The 21109-nt window shown below is 53.2% G+C and overlaps 1 protein-coding gene across 1 annotated transcript in view; it reads left to right on the top strand.

Moving 5' to 3' along the window:
- LOC128838816 (uncharacterized) overlaps window positions 1–21109 on the top strand; it is a 39139-nt gene that overhangs the window by 7113 nt on the left and 10917 nt on the right. Inside the window, exons 2-4 of the mRNA XM_054031241.1 lie at window positions 15340–15528; window positions 16204–16383; window positions 17062–17241. Coding sequence (XP_053887216.1) covers window positions 15340–15528; window positions 16204–16383; window positions 17062–17241 — 549 coding nt within the window. The remainder of the gene's footprint in view (window positions 1–15339; window positions 15529–16203; window positions 16384–17061; window positions 17242–21109) is intronic.

Genomic DNA, 21109 nt, shown 5'->3' on the forward strand with positions numbered 1-21109 from the left:
GTGTTTCTCCCCTCCCGCCCCCAAGGAACTTCTCATGCTGGTTAGTGTTGCTGAACTATGCTGAATAGTCTTTCCATGAAGTGCTGCGGTGGGAGATTAAACATTTGATGTTACAAGTTTTCCAAGCACAGAGACTCTTGCCTCTCCACTTGTATGCCAAAACCCATCAGTTCTCATAGGGCTGTCATTTCAGGAAGTGCCTCGCAGACTTGATAATCCCTACATTTGGAAAGCAGAGGATCCATTTCTTGCATGCTGATCACATCAGGTCCAGGAAATCAATCGGCAACTCCATATCTCAGAAAGATACTGATAAACAACTGGTTGGGTTAACAAAATCAGACTCTTAAGTACAGGGTCTTCTAGATGCAGTGCCTTCTTCATGTAACCAGTGCTTTTTGCAAAAAAAAGAGAAAAAAAGAACAAACCCCACAGCTTCAGCCAAGACTGTTGTTACATGACTTTGTATTAATCATGTTTTCCTTTCTTGCACAGTTACGTATCTCAAAGCCTACAAATAGTTCAGGTGCTAGTAACCGCACAGAAGAGTCTTTGACATTTAGTTCCATAACATTTTCACTTGTGGCTAGCACAGAGGACAGCACAAATCTCAAAATAATAACTCTGTGTAGCGTCATCACTGCTGAGTTCAAAAGGAGAATCACTGGTGCTTCGGTTTGGAGAACGTTTAACTTGTTAAATGTGGGCAGCACTGCATGCAAAAGCCCTAAATACACCTTTATCAAAGTATTCTTAGTTCCTGTGGTCCAACAGCAGCTCTTTGCTCTTCCTTGTCCAAAGCACTGACAAAGTAGGAGTAGAGCCCATCGCGAGTAGCCAAGGTGTGTTCAGTAGATCCCTCCAAAGACAGCCAGCACTTTTTCATATGCTTCAATTTTCTTCACACTAGTATTGCAAAATGCCCCGTGTTCAGTCAGTGAGGCCGCTCTTTTGACACGTCTCTGAAAGTGGTAGTAAATGTCAGTATCAAATGCTCACCATTCATCTGCAGTGATGTTGAGGCATGCTTGGCCATTAGGTGCACAGGGTGGCAGAGGCACCCCCCTGCATACACACTCCCTCGTTCGTTGTTTGCTTGGCTTTAATTTGAGACAATATACTGGTGTGCTTACCCTGCATGCTTGCAGCATTATCCGCTGAATATGTAGCACATTTAATCCAGTCAGCGTTGTGTTTTGGTAGCACATTGGTTGCATCAAACAATTCCTGAGAGTTATTCAGTGTGCAATAAAGGATTGGGCCAAAAGAAATCTGGTGAGATGTGTGACGAAGTGGGGCTGTTCTTAATGTTTCCTCTGAATACTGTGTGGGTGCCTCAGTTTTCCCTATGCATCTCTTAAGTCTCTAGAGGGTGAGATTGTTGCAGAGCAAAGGGCCAGTGCACATAAATGGCCGACACTCTGTCTCCTGGCAACTAATGGATGGGAACTTTTCCCACTGCAAGGGGATGCTAAAGGTGTTGGAGAACAAAGAGATCAGGTGACCTCCTGGCCCGGGAAAGGAACAAAGCACAGAGGAAGAGGGGCTGGAGGGGGAGTTAGTTTTGGAGCTAGCTGGGGACCAGGAGTGAGTGCAGACGTGGGTGTCTGGCTCGCTGCCCCCCAGGATGGATCCGGCTGAGGGGTCCTGTTCTCTGTACCTACAAGCTCTGTTTTAGTCCCTGTTCCTGTCATCTAATAAACCTCTGATGAGAGTCATATCTGACTGCGAAGTGGGGGTGCAGGACCCCGCCAGGGCGGACTCGCTGTGGGAAGTGCACAGAGGGGCATATGCTGAATGCTCCAAGGTCAGACCCAGGATGGTGGAAGCCATGTGAACTCCTTGCCCTGAAGACAGTCTGCTCACAGAGAGGAGACTTCATCTGAGTCCTGACTGGCTTTGTAGGGAGCAGCTCCAGAGCATCGCCCAGGGACTCTGTGACAAAATTCAACAAGGACAAGTGAATTGGGCCAAAAGAAACCTGATGAGGTTCAACAAAGACAAGTGCAGAGTCCTGCACTTAGGAAGGAAGAATCCCATGCACCACTACAGGCTGGGGACTGATTGGCTAAGCAGCAGGTCTGCAGAAAAGGACCTGGGGATTACAGTGGACGAGAAGCTGGATATGAGTCAGCAGTGTGCCCTCGTTGCCAAGAAGGCTAATGGCATATTGGGCTGTATTAGTAGGAACATTGCCAGCAGATCGAGGGAAGTGATTATTCCCCTCTATTCTGCACTGGTAGGGCCACATCTGGACTATTTCATCCAGTTTTGGGCCCCACACTACAAGAAGGATGTGGACAGATTGGAGAGAGTCCACCGGAGGGCAATAAAAATGATTAGTGGGCTGGGGCACATGACTTACGAGGAGGGGCTGAGGGAACTAGGGTTATTTAGTCTGAAGAAAAGAAGAGTGAGGGGGGATTTGATAGTTGCTTTCAACTACCTGAAGGGGGGGTTTCAAAGAGGATGGAGCTCAGCTGTTCTCAGTGGTACCAGATGACAGAACAAGGAGTAATGGTCTCAAGTTGCAGTGGGGGAGGTCTAGGTTGGATATTAGGAAACACTATTTCACTAGGAGGGTGGTGAAGCACTGCAATGGGTTCCCTAGGGAGGTGGTGGAATCTCCATCCTTAGAAGTTTTTAAGGCCTGGCTTGACAAAACCGTGGCTGGGATGATTTAGTTGGTGTTGGTCCTGCTTTGAACAGAGGGTTGGACTAGATACCTCCTGAGGTCTTTTCCAACCCTGATATTCTATGATTCTAAGAAACCATAGCTAAAAACTCTGTCACTGTACAGCTGATTTCTGGGTGTTCATATGTAACCAAGACTGGAAAATGCTTCTCAGACTCGTCTAAACTAGCATCCTGTGCCAAACCGTCGTTCATGGCCTTCAGTCCCACATTGTCCATTTTCAGGTGTTAGGTGCGATTTCCCCTTGTGTAACATGGGTTGCTTTGGGGGACGCATGCTCATAGCTCTTCGCAATTTGGAGTCTGGGAACATTTTCTTGACTGCTAGCACAAGGGATGTTATACTCCCGAAGAAACCTCTCAAACTTCAGCTTTGGTTTCACCATCACGCAGGTTTGACCCGGCAGGTGGGGGAAAAGCTGCTGCTGATTTTGACTGTGGGAGCCGTGGCACAGCTTGCACGTTTCTCCGTAGGAATATGGTGTGAAATATCCTCGTATCCACCAGGACTGCCAGTGTTAGCCCTCGCCTTGATTTCTGTAGGAAACGGTCTTGTGCCTGCCACGAGTCTTTAAACTGATAAAGTATCAGGGGGTAGCCGTGTTAGTCTGTATCCACAAAAACAACAAGGAGTCCGGTGTCACCTTAAAGACTAACAGATTTATTTGAGTATAAGCTGCAGATGCTGAAGAAGTGGGTTTTTTACCCACGAAAGCTTATGCCCAAATAAATCTGTTAGTCTTTAAGGTGCCACCGACTCCTTGTTGTTAAACTGATAAAGACTTTTCATGTTTTTCTTTGGTGGAGCCTGGGTGTCGTCATCCACCATTACTGCCGTTGAGTCTTTGCTTTTCTTTGTAATCTTTCAATTTCTCAACTATCTGCAACTTGAATGTTTAGTTATTGGAGACTGCACTACCACTACGATAGGCCTGTCCCTACTGTTCCTTGTTTAACACTCGGGTGTTGTGGCTTTCTGAACTACTTCTTGGGTTACAACTCTCACACAATTACTGCTGGACATGATGTTCAAGCTGGGTGTGGGGTTTTTAATAACACTGAGGGTGAGAGTCATTTAAACAAACAGTGAGAGTAATCACCCGAGAGAGAGAAATACAGAGTTGTGACTCTGCACAAGAAATGAAATACAATTTTGTGGCTATATGTGCACACTCAGTTGTAACGGTATTTGCGTTCACCCATGGTAATTGATTCGCCTTTAAGGTAGCAAGGTTAATGTGGGAAATGTTCTACTTCAACCAAGCCAGGAGGTTTGGGGGCCAAGCAGGACAGTCCCACAAAACTCGGGCCTGTTGTGAGGTATGCAGTGGGGCAGGCAGCTGGGGCAGGCAGAGAGGGTTTTCCCCCAGGCCAGACTGACGTTGGCAAGAGGGCTGGACCCATGTAGGGCAGTGGGAGAGCAGATGAGCACCATCCGCACCCACCCAGGCATGATGGGTCCCATGTGGGACATGGCTTCAGAGGGCATTGGGCAGGACCTCTGGCAGCGTGATGGTGGAATGAGAGTCTCGCAGCCTTTCTGTAATGGGTGTTGGGCAGCCTGGGGCCAGGCCCTTTTCAGCACTGGTGAAGCAGGGGCTGGCCAAGGTCAGCCATAGATTCATAGATTCTAGGGCTGGAAGGGACCTCGAGAGGTCATCGAGTCCAGTCCCCTGCCCTCATGGCAGGACCAAATACTGTCTAGACCATCCCTGACAGACATTTATTTAACCTACTCTTAAAATCTCCAGAGATGGAGATTCCACAACCTCCCTAGCAGGGCCGGCTCTAACTTTTTTGCCGCCCCAGGCAAAAAAGAAGAGCACCGCCCCGCCGTAACACCCCCCCACACAGCGCCGCACCGCCCAACCCCCCGAGCGCCGAGCGCCGGGCCGGGCCGCCAACCCCTCCCCCCCCGAAGCGGTGCGCCGGGCCGCTGAAACCCCCTTCCCCCGAGCGCCTCACCGGGCCGGCCAAACCCCTGGAGCGCCGCGCTGGGCCGCCACCCCCACCCCCCGAGCACCGCGCCGCCAAAACCCCCGGAGCGCCAGGCCGCGCTGCCGAAGACCCGCCCCAAATAACGCAGTTCCCTTAAAGTACCCAGCCTTAGGCCTCCATTCAGACACACCTGTCAGATATGATGATGATTACTGAAAATCTTATCTCATCATATAAAAGAAAAGGTTCTTCCAACCCCAAAGGGTCAGCCACACACCCAGGTTCAATTATAACTTAGATCTTACCCAGAATACATGCTTATAGCCAACTCTTTTTAACTAAGCTAAAATTTATTAAAAAAGAAAAGAGAGAGAGTGTTGGTTAAAAGATCAATTTACAGACAGACTGGAATTCAATTCTTGAGGTCCAGATACATAGCAGAGATGGTGAGTTTGTAGTTGCCAAAAGTCCTTTTAGAAATAGTCCATAGGTTATAGTCCAATGTCCATATTCAGGGTCACTCCAGTCAGTGATTGGAGATCTCAATCCTTATGGCTTAAGGTTTCCTCCACTTGAAACCCAAAGCAGATCTGAGATGAAGTAGGATCGTGTCCCAGGGTTCTTATACATTTCCAGCAGCCTTTCGGCCTGAGAAAACAATAGGCTTAACTCTCCTTCTCCCAAACATCCTGGCAATTAGCACAGGGTAATTTATCCATTAAACAGTTCAGATACAGGTTACCACAACCTTCAAAGAGACATAGAGACAATAATACTATTTCCCTCAAGTGTCTTCCTAAATGTTAATATTCCTTTTTTTGATCTTTGAATCAAAGCCATAGTAATAGACAAGACTTGTTTGCTGACATCACAAGCCCTGAGCAAACACCTCCCCTTCTACCTCTAACAATGCAGACTTGCATTTCAAAGCTGTATTCATTTACAGATCTTTCTAACCAGTTTCTAAAGTTCGGCCATGGGTCAGGTCAGTCTGTGAGTTAATTAACTCTTTCTGGCCCTGTCATCTTTCAATGAGATATTATATTACTCTCATAACGTCACACCAGCACAGAGTAGAGCAGAAGAATGACTTCTCGTGTCTTGCTCACAACACACCTGTTAATACATCCCAGAATCACGTTTGCTTTTTTTGCAACAGCATCACACTGTTGACTCATATTTAGCTTGTGGTCCACTATAACCCCTAGATCCCTTTCTGCCGTACTCCTTCCTAGACAGTCTCTTCCCATTCTGTATGTGTGAAACTGATTGTTCCTTCCTGAGTGGAGCACTTTGCATTTGTCTTTGTTAAACTTCATCCTGTTTAACTCAGACCATTTCTCCAAATCATTTTGAATTATGACCCTGTCCTCCAAAGCAGTTGCAATCCCTCCCAGTTTGGTATCATCCGCAAACGTAATAAGCGTACTTTCTATGCCAATATCTGCCATGGCAGATGCCGTTTCTCAATCAAGGGGCATTTCCTGAGTGTGGCTGCTGCCTTAGTCTTTCTTAAAGCAAACTGTGCCTGGGATCCCTTGGGGGAAACCCTCCCCTGGCTTTGGGAGGGGAGTGGGGGGGCTTGTATTCACACAGGTCTTTCATCTCAGTCCTGGTTGTTATCAATATTGATTCTTGAAAAGCAATTCAGGTCACTGTGTCCCCTGGGGGTGAGGCTCTGGGGCAGCGTAGCTGGGGCCAGAGGAGCTCTGCTCTCCCTGAAAAGCACAAGGTGCAGCACAGTGTGACATCTGCACAGCGCTGGGGGCACCGTGTGCTGCATATGCCAAGGGCGGGGAGGGGTTTTGCTCCGCGGGTGAGGTCGCCAGAGAGTGAAGAGCAGCTGCAGGGACAGGATGTGGTCTCTGTGCATGATGCATTTGTGAACTGCAGCAGCACTTCTCTCTTCACACTGCCCGGGGTGAGTGCATGTGCTCCAGGGGAGGGAAGTACAGGGCACTGCACTTTAGCGACAGGGATTGTGCCATGCCTGAAGGGAGCGCAGCGCTTACCTCGACCTGATCCCTTGGGTTAAAGCTACAAATTGCCTTGTCTTCACTAGCATTTTCCCTCATGTCAGTTACCATGTGTCAGCTAACACCAGGTAAGAACACGCCTCTTTTCCTCTTGAGGACAGGGCCCAAGACACTCAGGCACCTAAGATGAGTAGCAGGACATATGATTTCTGTTACTCTTCCTTGCCTCCAGGTCCTAGGCTAGGTTAGAGACTGACTAAGCCCATCATTTAGACTGTAAGTTCTTGGGGGCAGGGCCCAAAGCTCCATACGTTTTCTGTAGAATTCTTAGCCCAGCTGAGAGTGCCACAAAATAATAATAATAAAATAATAAGGGAAAGTATAACGATCTCTGATTGCATCTGGCAAATGGATGAATCTCTTATCAATACGTTTTACAATAATCCCTGGCTAGGAATATGTAGCATTCAGCCTTTTCCGTTTACCTCCCCTACTTACATGTTATAAAATCTGCCTGTTTCATCATAGCTAAAACCTGTTTTCAGTGCTGAAACGCCCTGGGGTCTGACAACCACTCTCCACAGCTGGTTGTGGGGGGCTTGGCACGTGCTGCTGAGGATGGGAGGGGCTTCTGCTGTGGTGCAGGGGTAACCGAAAGAGAGCTGGGGGCAGTTTTCTCCCTCCCCAGCTCCTGTTAGTCACTGCTGTGCCCAGCCCTGCTGAATGCCTCCTTGTGACTTGCCCCGTTCTGACTGAGCACAGTTCCTGCTCCAGTTACAACGACACTTGGAGACTCAGGGGAGTCCATCTCCTTTTGCATGACTGGTGAATTCCAGACGGCTGACACTGAGTGTGACGAAGTGGGACTGTTCTTAATGTTTTCCTCAGTTTCCCCTATGCAGTTCTTAAGTATCTAGGTGGTGGGATAAGGGTGTCTGGTTGCTGCAGAGCAAAGGGCCAGGGTACATAAATGCCGGACACTCTGTCTCCTAGCAACTGATGGCCTGGGCCCCTCTGCAAAGGTGCCAACTGAAGGTGTTGGAGACAAAGGGATCAGGTGACCTCCTGGCCTGGGAAAGAGACAAAGCCCAGAGAAGGAGGGGCTGGACCGGAGTTTGAAGCTAGCTGGGGACTGGAAGGGAGGGCAGACAGGGATCTGCCTCGCTGGGCCCCAGAATGGACCCGGCGGAGGGGTCCCGTTCGCTGGACCTGCAAGTTCTGTTTTAGACCATGTTCCTGTCATCTAATAAACCTCTGTGTTACTGGCTGGCTGAGAGTCACGTCTGACTGCGAAGTGGGGGTGCAGGACCCTCTGGCTTCCCCAGGACCCGCCGGGGCGGACTCGCTGTGGGAAGCGCACGGAGGGGCATATGCTGAATGCTCCCAGGAGAGACCCAGGAGGTGAAGCCGTGTGAGCTTCCTGCCCTGGAGACGGTCTGCTCCGAGGGAGAGGAGGCTCCCCAGAGTCCTGACTGGCTTTGTGGGGAGCAGTTCCAGAGCATCGCCCGGGGACTCCGTGACACTGAGATGACTCTGCCAGTTACAGTCTAACTAACGTAGACCCAGTGTGCACATTTCCCGGCAGTTTACATTGAGTAATCTCATCTGCAAACACAGATTCAGCTACCATCTCTATGCTGACAACTCACAGATCTACCTCTGTGCTCCAGACCTGTCTCCTTCTCTCCAACCTAGAACCTCAACCTGTCCCTCTGGCATCTCCTCCTGGAGGTCTAGCCAGTAGTCTGACCTCAGCATGGCTAAAACCCAGCTCCTAATCTGCCCTCCCTGCTGCCTCTCTTTTCTATCATTGTGGAAAACACCACCATCATGCCTCTCACTCAGGCCTATAACCGGGACGTCATCATTGACTCAGCCTGGATGTGAGGATCTAGGGCCCAGGGCAAAAACTTGCCAATTCTTTCTGAATAGCATCTCTAAGATACGTCTTTGCTATCCATCCACACTTCTACAGCTCTCGTCCGGGCCTTTGCTATCCATCCACACTGCTACCGCTCTCCTCCGGGCCTTTGCTATCCATCCACACTGCTACCGCTCTCCTCCGGGCCTTTGCTATCCATCCACACTGCTACCGCTCTCCTCCGGGCCTTTGCTATCCATCCACACTGCTACCGCTCTCCTCCGGGCCTTTGCTATCCATGTCATTGTATATCAACAACCCATTAGCAATTATCAAAAGAACATTTAACACATTTAACATTCCACATCTACTTCTTAATACCATACATAACAATAGTCATTAAAACACTACATAGAACCAATAACATACTTATCTCTAAGTCTAACAGGAAGTACACCCTTATTAGCCCTCTGGGACCTTCTTAAGACTGGCGGTTCGTTACCCATATTTTCTATTTTCCTGTCCTCGGGTAATACTGGGTCAGTTTGAAGGATCTGGCCATTCTCGTTAGGGTTTGGGTTTGCCCCACTCTGTCCCCCTCTGTATTCGGTTTGTGGGACTAGAACCATTTCCCAATTGGTTTCAGCCTCCTCAGGGCGTACTGATCTACGCCTCCTATGGTCCCTGTCTGGACTAAGAGTGCAATGTTTCAACTGGTCCCTATGTACTACTATCCCAGGACCTCCTCGTTCTGGCTGGTTAGCATACACTGGCAGTTTGGGATTGTTGTGGGTGATCGCAGTGGGGGGATTTGGCTTCCATTTGTCCTGTATTTTATTACATCTCCGGCGTCTACGGCTACGAACTGGTACACAGTCACCAGATCTGATGAGAGCCCCACTGGACTTGCTATCATAAGTCCTTTTCCTACTTTGGGCTCTGTCTTTAGTTGTACTGAGAGCAACTTTCCAGGCTGTCTTCAGCCTGTCATGGTGACCTTTGACCTGGTCATTATAATTGGTCACCTCATCCTTAGAAAAGATTTTTTGATGCTTTTTTGGCACGCCCTTATGTTAGCCACATGTGCAGGAATCAGCCCTTGACGTGCCGCTTGAACTGGAACTGGCAGTCTCCCATCACATCTTTCTTGAAGAAAGGTAACTCGTCCTCCCATCTCTCTCGTCACCTGCAGCTCATTTCCTGGGACACAGCTGTGTTCGTCAAGGATCTTCCCTCCCCAAGGAGGAATAATGGTCTTCCGTTTTCTGCCCACTTTAACATTTCCAATATGCCGTGTGGGGCCCAGGGAAAGACTCTGCCTCTCCTCTCGAGCCAGTACTGTACTCAGCACAGCATTCTTCGTAGAGTGCTCGTAACAGTTCATCCTCCTGGTTCCTTCTCCTGGTAAGAGTAGCTCCTTCAGCTCACTAATGATGTTCATTCCTAGAATCCCTGGGACTCCTTCTCCAATATGGCTCCCTTTTGAGGCTTTGTCTTTCAGGATGAAGATGCATTTTCCTGGCAGAGTCTGGCCCATATACTCTATGTCTGCTTCAAGGCACCCCACCACTGGGATTGCCAGTCCATTAACAGCTGTTAGACGTACAAATCATGTGCTGTGCATGGTCAGGACCTTGTCCTTCAAATATTTTTGAAAATGCGACTCAGTAATGGTGGTGACTTCTGAGCCAGTATCTAACAAACATCTGGTCTTCACCCCTCCTATACATACTTCAGCTGTTAGACAGTCTCCAAATGCTCGCTGTGACGAACTGGGACCGTTCTTACTGTGGTCTGTGAATGCTGACAGGGGAGTGTGGCTAGGATAGTCTGCAATGGGGGATGGGAGACTGCCCGAAGGAGAATACCTGAGCATGTAACATGAGAACGCAGGAAGGGGTTGGAGGCCAGGTGACACCTTGGCCTCGGGATACTGAACAAAGGCTGTGGGAGGGGTCGCTGAAGGCAGAGTGCTGGAAGCAGGCTGGAGAGATGGCTGGGAGGCAGAGATGGCTCTGACCTCCCAGGGGGGCTGGGCTAGGGTGCCTGGGGACCCCAAGATGGACCTAACTGAGGGGTATCCTGTTGTCTGTGCCTGCAAGACCTGTCTTGGACTGTATTCCTGTCATCTAAATAAACCTTCTGCTTTACTGGCTGGCTGAGAGTCATGGTGGATCGCAGGAAGCCGGGGGTGCAGGGCCCTGAGTCCCCCAATACTCTGTGACACTCGCTTACAGAAGTTGCTAGATATGCTGGCACTGCCCACGTTCCCCTCAACACTGTATGCAGAGGGATTTTCCACAAAGGACAGGCCTAGGAATCCTTCTGCCACCGCTTGGCCTTCTACTGTACATGGACCACTTGCTCCTGGTGCCCCATTGGTTTCGAGTGCCTGGGACTCTGTTCTCCTTCTCAGTGGACATTTTCGGCTAGTATGTCCTGGCCTTTCACAAGTGTAACAAACGTATCTTCCCAGCTCGTCCTTCAGTGGGGCTCTTCGGGATCCCGGTGCCCTTGGATACTTTGGCATACTAATGGGATTCTTTTCTTTCATCAGCTCGGTCATCACTTTCAGCATCTCCCCCCGTTGGACCGCCAGTTTTTGGACAGCTTCACTTAAGCTTTCCAATGTTAGCTCTGTTTGGGGCAGGACCTTTTCCCCAGCAGCTGCATTCACTAGGCCTCCACTTCGTGTATGGGGATTAGGCTTGGCCGCCTCTGCCACAGGAACTTCCTCTTCTTCTGACCACATAATGGCAGCCTGCATGAGTTCATGGAACCTCTTACTGGGCTCTTCTTTAAACCTCCTTTTCATTTCACGTCGGAGGGAGTCATCACGGAGCCCCAGCACCAACTGCTCTTTCAGAACCGTATCTGGGTCTGGAACTCGCTGAGGGTCCCCTTTGCTCATTCTCTCCTGGAGGTCATATGCGTATGCCCGGACAGTTTCACCAGGCTCCTGCTTTCTCTCAAAAAACTCCTTTAGTCGGGTTCCAATAGGTACCTTGTCTCCATACACTTTTAGGAGGAGTTCAAATACCTTTTCCACATCTTTCTTGTCTGCCACTGCCATGAACTTTACTGTGGCCTTGGCCTGGCCCTTGAGGTGCTCCTCTATGAAGTCCACATGATCTTCTTCAGGTACTCTTAGCACATGCAGAACCGCCTTCACAGACTTGACCCACTCCTCTACTGTAATGTCTCCTGGTCTAGTCGGGAAGCCACCAAACTCCGTGACCTTCCGCTCCCGTGGGACATAAATAGTGGGGGGGTTCTTAGCTTCTGCTGTCTGTTGGTCTATTACTGCCTGGGCCAGCGATAAGGCTTCTCTCTGTTCAGTTCTAGCTTGTTGTAATGCCTCCGCTTGGTCTGATAATCTGCGCTGAAGTTCAGCAAACTGGGTTCGTAGTTCTTCAATTCCAGCCATGGTAGGGTGCTCAACCAGGCTCGGACCGTGCTACTAGAACTTAACCAGAAAACCAATGGGGTGGACCCTGTGGATAGGATCCTGTTCGTGACGCCAATTATGTAAGCAGGGGAATGGTCCTGCTATTGTGAGGAACTTTCCTGGCTTCTGCACGACCCCGGTGAAGTGGGCTAGCGAAAGGATCTGAGTCCTCGCTCCCACTTCCTTTACCCAGAGGCCTCCCTGCCCTTGAGGACTCCCCTTCCACTCTCCTGTCTGGCAGAATCCTTGTAACCCCGACAAGGCTGGGCCCAGGATTCCTGGGGGGGCTCAACCCCCAACCCTGCTGTGGTCACCTAGGACAGGGGCTAGGGTGTCCCCACTCTGGGGTACTCTCTCTGCACTGGGCACCTCCCTGACCCACTGATCATTTCATACAATTTAAAGCAAATACAAGTTGTTTAATTAACAATTAATTTTAAAAAAGAATAAGAAAAAATGGGAAAGGTTAAAGGAAACACATCACCCCGCTCTGTGGCCGGGAACATCACAACCAGTGTCTCTGGGACGTCAGGGCAGGTCACAGTCTGTTCCTTGTAGGTCCCAGGCTCCTTCTCAGGCCCTGTCTGTGCTGCAGAGACGCTGCGGGTTGGACACTTGCTCGGGCCACACGCTCTCAGGCTCTAGGTGGCAGGACCCGTCTTCCCAGCGTCGCCCCTGCCCGGTCGGGGTTATGATCCCCCTCCAAGTCTGGCCTGCAAGGCCTCTTGGCTGAGGCGTCTCCCTGCGCTGGGCCCACTGCCCAGGGTCCCCCTCGCTCTCCCCAGCTACTCACCACACCCAGCTCCGGACGGCTCCAGCCCCAGCCCCAGCTCCAGCTCCGGCTCCAGCTCCACTCTGCCTCAGCCCCACTCGGCCTCAGCACGGCTGATGCTGCTGCTCTGCCTCCAGCTCCCTGGGCTGCTTGTCTGGCCCCTCTGGCTCTGGTTGCTGCAGCTCTGCCCCCAGGGCAGCTCTGCTCTCTCTGGGCCGTGATCTGGCTCTGGGGCTGCAGCTCTGCCCCCAGCTCAGCTCAGCTCGGGCCCCTGCTCTCTCCTTAGCTCTGCCCCACTCTGTCTGACTCAGGCCATTCCAGCTCCCACAGAAGGTGGGACCCCTCTGGCCTCCTGACTCCCTGATTAGCTGCCCGCCCTGTCAATCAGACTGATCTGGAGCATTGGCCTCTCCCCATTGCCCCTGGGGACTGTCAGTCTCAGGCTCCTGATTTGCCACCGACCCCGCCCCTTTCAGTGCTGGGAGCAGCCAACCAAACCCCCCCACTGAGTGTTAGTACGGGGGCAACAGTCCCCTTACACATGGCAGACTTGCCTTGTGTAACCCACACACCTCCTGGGGGTGGTGTCTGTCCCAGCTAGTGGCACTGAGACCACTTAGAGAGCGAGAGATTAATGAGTTTGCTCCACAGCCAGTTGGCTTTTAGCTCACGCAGTAGAGGCTCATGCACTAAGCTTTAAAGGTCCCCGGTTCGATCCTGCCGACTGGGGTTTGTCGGCATTACACTTGGACTCTGCCATGTTATTTTTGTGTGTGAAGTTTTAGGATCACTTGTTGCTGCCAATTTTCCCCAGCTCTGGGGCCCACCACACCTCTCCTGCCACTGCCACCCCCACTGGTTTGCTCAGTGTGCGCGCGGCGTTAGGAGAGAAAGCCCTGCCCCCTGGCCTAGTGTGACTGACAGCAGGCCCTGAGCCAGCCCTGGGGCTCCCTTCTCCTGCCTGGCAGCACAGCTCCAAGGACCCACACGACTCGGACCTCCCTTGGGCACGGCAGCCCCCAGCTCCTCCTAGCACAGCTGGCAACGCAGCTAGTGATACACTCCTCAGGGCTGGTGGGGGGTACTGTGCACCCACCCTGCCCCTGGGCTGTCCCCACCCAGGACAGGCCCAGCCACTCTCTGCTCCCTGCCCACCCAGATCTCACACCTCCTCCCAGGGACCCTTCTGCATGGTCCAGGGCGGGGAGGGTCCCTCCTCTCCTGTGCAGGGCAGGGAGCTCTGTGCATGGAGACCTCTGAGACAGAGAGATGCAGAAAGGGCTGAATCCCGTCTGATTTACCCCCTGCAGCCTTGAGAAGGCAATGAGGGTGCTCTGGGTTTGCCCCTGGCAGCTAACGGAGGGGGGCCCTTGATAGGAACAAAGTCCCACTGAACTGGGTGCTGTTGTCTGCTCTACGCACTCACCTGGCTTGGGTGGATTCCCATCCTCTCCCCTCCCTGTCTGGGTGGCAGCTCGTGGGGCAGGGACCTGTGGGTGCAGCGCCTCTCCCTGCTGGAGCCGGGCGGGTCGACGAGAGGGAGGAATCCAGCCCTGTTCAGGACCAATCTGGGGCCAGGGAACAACCTGCCCCCAGAGCTCCCATAGGGAACTGCTGAGGATGCCCCCCGTTGGGCTTTGTCGCCTCTGGGTGCAGGGGCCTTTCTCTAGGGTTACCATATCTAATAAATAAAAAAAGAGGACCCTCCACGGGCCCTGGCCCCGCCCATTTCCCCACCCTTAGCCCCACCCCAACTCCGCCCCTTCCCCGACCCAACTCCGCCCCCTCCTCCCTTCCACTCCCAGCCACGGAGAAAGGGCTGACCCAGAGCTACTGGCTTCACGGTTTGCCGGGCAGCCCCCAGACCCTGCGCCCCTGGCCGGCACTTCCCCAGCGCAGCTGGAGCCCGGGAGGGGAAGCGCCCAGCCAGGGGCGCAGGGTCTGGAGGCTGCCCGGCAAACCGTGAAGCCGGTAGCGCTTGGGCTTCGGGCAGCCCCCATGCCTCCGGACCCTGCGCCCCCAGCTGGGCACTTCCCCTCCTGGGCTCCGGCGGCGCAGGGTCCGGAGGCACGGGGGCTGCCCGAAGCCGGTAGCGCTTGGCTCTTAAACAGAGCCGAGCTGCCCGAGCCAGCGCTACCGGCTTCGGGCAGCACACCCTGCTGCCTCCGGACCCCGAGCCGCCGGCCAGGCACTTCCCTTCCCTGGCTCCAGCTGCTCTGCTCCGGCGGCTCGGGGTCTGGAGGCAAGGGGGGCTGCCCGAAGCCAGTAGCGCTGGCTCGGGCAGCTCGGCTCTTAAAGTCTGAGAGGGGAGGAGTGGAGCAGAGCAGCCGCAGGAGGGGAAGTGCCTGGCCGGCATTTTCCCGGACATGTTTGGCTTTTCGGCAATTCCCCCCGGACGGGGGTTTGATTGCCGAAAAGCAGGACATGTCCGGGAAAAAACGGACGTATGGTAACCCTACTTTCTCTGACCTGACTGGTGCCCCTAACCTGCCCCATCTGCCACTCTGGGGGCACTGGGAGCAGGTGCTGCTGCTTGGGCCCTTCCCAGGACGGTTCCTAGGGCTCCGGGCAGGCCGGCCACGGCGGCACTAAGGTGGTGACCAGGCTCCATCTCCAGCCAGGCCTCAGCCTCTCGTTCCCCCTGTCACAGACACGTGCAGGAAGGAGGGAGCCTGGACCACAAAGGTGACGTTTCCCTCTGAGACGACGGTGGTTCGCATGAATGACACGGTGCTGGTGACGTGCCCCGAGGAGCCTGAATCCGGCCCGTTCCCTGCAAAGTGCACAGAGCTGAAGGACCGCAGGGCAGTCTGGGATATCAGTGGAGTCAAGTGTCTCAGTGAGTGTGCGGAGACTGATACAACCCCCGCGCCCACCCCCCGGCATGGGGCCAAACCTCCCCAGCCAGCCCAGGCATGGGGCTGCAGCCAGTAACGGGCAGGAAATGGCCAGGGAAACCGGGCCGGTGATAACCAGCCACTGGAGCCAGTGACGTGATGCCGGGGGTGGGAGACCTGGGGATGGGAGTTCTGGGAGGCCGTGACAATGGGCAGAAAAAGGGGGACCCCCCTCCCTGAGCCTGCCGAGAATCCCTCACAGGGCTGTCACCGAGGGTCCTCCCCACAAACATAGCCCCCCCCCCAGGGCACACGGCTCCTCACCAGGCTCTGAGGCGGCTGCTGGCGGCTGTGGCCGCGGCCTGGCAGGAGTCTCAGCCGGGCACTGCTGGGCAGCTCGCGAGGAGCGAAGCTCTGAGGCCTGGGAACTGATCCAGCATTTCTCAGGGTGCTTCTTCCAGCACCACTTCTGAGAGCGGCCAGGCACGGGCCTCCCGGACACGCGGTCCCCTCCCTGCCCCAGACTCACTCCCCGAGCCTTCCCCGTGGTCACAGGGCCGTTCATGCCGGGCCGGCCCCAGCACCTGTGCGACCCTGGGGCCGGCTCCCCAGAGCCAGGGGCTGTCAGACCGCAGGGCAGACGCGCCCCCACGGCCGCTCTCCTGTTCCTTTCGCAGGGATGTGCAATGACTGGGTGAGGCAGGTGGATTTTGACCCTGCACAGATGGAGTTCGGCGTCGGGGCCGAGGGTCGGGTGACCTGTCGTCAGCAGTTCCAGCAGAACTCGTTCAATGTGACGTGCAGAGAGATGGAGTCGGGACGCTTTGAGTGGGATTTGGGTGCACACAAGTGTGTCAGTGAGTGTGGGGAGCCGGCCCTGGGGCTGGCCGGGCGCCGTCTGGCTGGGGAGGGCTCCAGCCAGGCTGCTGAGAGGCCGTGGGGAAAGTCCTGCTGCAATGAACAGCTTCCCACCCACGGTGTCCCCGGGGGGGCAGGCGAGTGGCTCTGATCCCGGCTCCTGGCCCTGCTCCCCGTGCAGGAGCAGCAGAGACCAGGAACACCGTTCTCCCCACGGCCCAGTGGGGCTGACTGGTCTGCACTCGCCCTCCCCACAGCGGCCCTGAGCGTGTGAGTGGAGTAAATGTACCTGAGCTGGAAGGGACCCTGAAAGGTCATTGAGTCCAGCCCCCTGCCTTCACTAGCAGGACCAAGTACTGATTTTGCCCCAAAATCCCAAAGTGGCCCCCTCAAGGATTGAACTCACAATCCTGGGTTTAGCAGGCCAATGCTCAAACCACTGAGCTATCCCTCCCAGTGTGTATCAGTGTGTGGGTTCATGGGTAAGGCCTGTTGTGATTATTTATTTGTATCACCGATAGCCCTTAGGAACCCCAGCCATGGCCCCTGACCCCCTGGCGCTAGGCACCGTACAAATGCTGGACAGACAGACAGCTCCTGGGGGCAGGGACTGACAGTCTAATGGGGGGAATCTCGCCCTTTTCTAATGGCCCCAAACGTGATTGTTCTCCCAACAGAAAAGTGCCGCAAACCCAGCTGGGCCTCAGCTCTGCAGTTCGAACCGGACAAGACGTATTATAGCAGGGAGGAGCCAGTGACCCTGAGCTGCCCGGAGGGGTTCGAACCCTCGCAGCCTGTGATCAGATGTACCGGACAGGGGAACCAGAGTGTCTGGAATCAGACTGCTACCTGCCTGGGTAAGTGTGAGCTCCCCACGTGGGTCACTGTGATCCCAGGGGCCTGGCCTGGTGCCGGATGCTCCGTGACCCTTCGATACTGTAGGGAGGAAGGAATTGCCGTCACAGATCTGAGCAATGGTCCAGCTCAGGCACTGGGGGACGTGCCGTGCAGGGCCCTAGGCAGAGAGACAGAGCTCGGGGGCTGGGGGACGTCCCGTCCAGGGCCCTAGGCAGAGAGACAGAGCTCGGGCGCTGGGGGACGTGCCGTGCAGGGCCCTAGGCAGAGAGACAGAGCTCGGGGGCTGGGGGACGTCCCGTCCAGGGCCCTAGGCAGAGAGACAGAGCTCGGGCACTGGGGGACGTGCCGTGCAGGGCCCTAGGCAGAGAGACAGAGCTCGGGGGCTGGGGGAGCTGAGGCTCTGTTCTACTGCCTAGCTCCGGCTAGCAGGATGCAAGCCCCGCACAGTCCCTGCTGGGTGTATATAACCTGTACAGCAGCCCCTTCTCCTGGACTCAGCCCCAGACTGAGCACGCCGCCCCTTCCCAGGCTCATCTCCCGTGTCTGGGGCACCGTAGCCGCAATAGCCGTCCGCAGGCTCCTGCCCCTTAGGCTGCCAGCTGGCTGTGTCCAGAGAATTCCTCTGGGCCTGTCAGGGTTCCCTCCTCCAGGGCCGGCTCCAGGCACCAACTTGGCAAGCAGGTGCTTGGGGCGGCCACTCCGGAGAGGGGCGGCAGATCCAACTATTCGGCGGCAATTCGGCGGAGGGTCCCTCACTCCCGCTCGGAGCGAAGGACCTTCCACCGAATTGCTGCCGCAGATCGCAATCGCGGCTTTTGGGGGGGCTGCTTGGGGCGGCAAAAACCCTGGAGCTGGCCCTGCCCTCCTCACTCTGAACTCTGGGGTACAGATGTGGGGACCTGCATGAAAGACCCCCTCAGCTTATTTCTACCAGCTTAGGTTAAAAACTTCCCCAAGGCACAAATCCTTCCTTGTCCTTGGATGCGTACTGCTGCCACCACCAAGTGAGTTAGACAAAGATTCAGGAAAAGAAACACTTGGAGTTCCTGTTTCCCCAAAATATCCCCCAAGTCCCTTCACCCCCTTTCCTGGGAAGGCTTGAGAGTGACCAAGGTGAGCACAGACCAGACCCTTGGATTTTTAGGACACTAAAAACCCAATCAGATTCTTAAAAAATAGAACTTTATTATAAAGAAAAAGTAAAAGAAACACCTCATAGAATCATAGAATCATAGAATATCAGAGTTGGAAGGGACCTCAAGAGGTCATCTAGTCCAACCCCCTGCTCAAAGCAGGACCAATTCCCAACTAAATCATCCCAGCCAGGGCTTTGTCAAGCCGGGCCTTAAAAACCTCCAAGGAAGGAGACTCCACCACCTCCCTAGGTAACGCATTCCAGTGCTTCACCACCCTCCTAGTGAAATAGTTTTTCCTGATATCCAACCTGGACCTCCCCCACTGCAACTTGAGACCATTACTGCTTGTTCTGTCATCTGCTCCACTGAGAACAGCCGAGCTCCATCCTCTTTGGAACCCCCCTTCAGGTAGTTGAAGGCTGCTATCAAATCCCCCCTCATTCTTCTCTTCTGGAGACTAAACAATCCCAGTTCCCTCAGCCTCTCCTCATAAGTCATGTGCTCCAGACCCCTAATCATTTTTGTTGCCCTCCGCTGGACTCTTTCCAATTTTTCCACATCCTTCTTGTAGTGTGGGGCCCAAAACTGGACACAGTATTCCAGATGAGGCCTCACCAGTGTCGAATAAAGGGGAACGATCACGTCCCTCGATCTGCTGGCAATGCCCCTACTTATACAGCCCAAAATGCCGTTAGCCTTCTTGGCAACAAGAGCACACTGTTGACTCATATCCAGCTTCTCGTCCACTGTGACCCCTAGGTCCTTTTCTGCAGAACTGCTACCTAGCCATTCGGTCCCTAGTCTGTAGCAGTGCATGGGATTCTTCCGTCCTAAGTGCAGGACTCTGCACTTGTCCTTGTTGAACCTCATCAGGTTTTTTTCGTCCCAATCTTCTAATTTGTCTAGGTCCCTCTGTATCCGATCCCTACCCTCTAGTGTATCTACCACGCCTCCTAGTTTAGTGTCATCTGCAAACTTGCTGAGAGTGCAGTCCACACCATCCTCCAGATCATTAATAAAGATATTAAACAAAACCGGCCCCAGGACCAACCCTTGGGGCACTCCGCTTGAAACCGGCTGCCAACTAGACATGGAGCCATTGATCACTACCCGTTGAGCCCGACGATCTAGCCAGCTTTCTATCCACCTTACAGTCCATTCATCCAGCCCATACTTCTTTAACTTGGCGGCAAGAATACTGTGGGAGACCGTATCAAAAGCTTTGCTAAAGTCAAGGAATAACACATCCACTGCTTTCCCCTCATCCACAGACCCAGTTATCTCATCATAGAAGGCAATTAGGTTAGTCAGGCACGACTTCCCCTTCGTGAATCCATGCTGACTGTTCCTGATCACTTTTCTCTCCTCTAAATGTTTCATAATTGATTCCTTGAGGACCTGCTCCATGATTTTTCCAGGGACTGAGGTGAGGCTGACTGGCCTGTAGTTCCCCGGATCCTCCTTCTTCCCTTTTTTAAAGATGGGCACTACATTAGCCTTTTTCCAGTCATCCGGGACCTCCCCCAATCGCCATGAGTTTTCAAAAATAATGGCTAATGGCTCTGCAATCTCACCCGCCAACTCCTTTAGCACCCTCGGATGCAGCGCATCCGGCCCCATGGACTTGTGCACGTCCAGTTTTTCTAAATAGTCCCGAACCACTTCTTTCTCCACAGAGGGCTGGTCACCTTCTCCCCATGCTGTACTGCCCAGTGCAGCAGTCTGGGAGCTGACCTTGTTCGTGAAGACAGAGGCAAAAAAATCATTGAGTACATTAGCTTTTTCCACATCCTCGGTCACTAGGTTGCCTCCCTCATTCAGTAAGGGGCCCACACTTTCCTTGATTTTCTTCTTGTTGCTAACATACCTGAAGAAACCCTTCTTGTTACTCTTAACATCTCTTGCTAACTGCAACTCCAAGTGTGATTTGGCCTTCCTGATTTCACTCCTGCATGCCTGAGCAATATTTTTATACTCCTCCCTGGTCATTTGTCCAATCTTCCACTTCTTGTAAGCTTCTTTTTTGCGTTTAAGATCAGCAAGGATTTCACTGTTTAGCCAAGCTGGTCGCCTGCCATATTTACTATTCTTTCTACACATCGGGATGGTTTGTTCCTGCAACCTCAATAAGGATTCTTTAAAATACAGCCAGCTCTTCTGGACCCCTTTGCTCTTCATGTTATTCTCCCAGGGGATCCTGCCCATCTGTTCCCTGAGGGAGTCAAAGTCTGCTTTTCTGAAGTCCAGGGTCCGTATTCTGCTGCTCTCCTTTCTTCCTTGTGTCAGGATCCTGAACTTGACCATCTCATGGTCACTGCCTCCCAGGTTCCCATCCACTTTTGCTTCCCCTACTAGTTCTTCTCTGTTTGTGAGTAGCAGGTCAAGAAAAGCTTTGCCCCTAGTTGGTTCCTCCAGCACTTGCACCAGGAAATTGTCCCCTACACTATCCAAAAATTTCCTGGATTGCCTGTGCACCGCTGTATTGCTCTCCCAGCAGATATCAGGGTGATTAAAGTCTCCCATGAGAACCAGGGCCTGCGATCTAGCAACTTCTGCTAGTTGCCAGAAGAAAGCCTCGTCCACCTCATCCCCCTGGTCTGGTGGTCTATAGCAGACTCCAACCACGACATCACCCTTGTTGCTCACACTTCTCAACTTTATCCAGAGACTCTCAGGTTTTTCTGCAGTTTCATACCGGAGCTCTGAGCAGTCATACTCCTCTCTTACATAC

The sequence above is a fragment of the Malaclemys terrapin genome, chromosome 6 (genome assembly GCF_027887155.1).
Source record: "Malaclemys terrapin pileata isolate rMalTer1 chromosome 6, rMalTer1.hap1, whole genome shotgun sequence".
Taxonomy (NCBI): domain Eukaryota; kingdom Metazoa; phylum Chordata; order Testudines; family Emydidae; genus Malaclemys; species Malaclemys terrapin.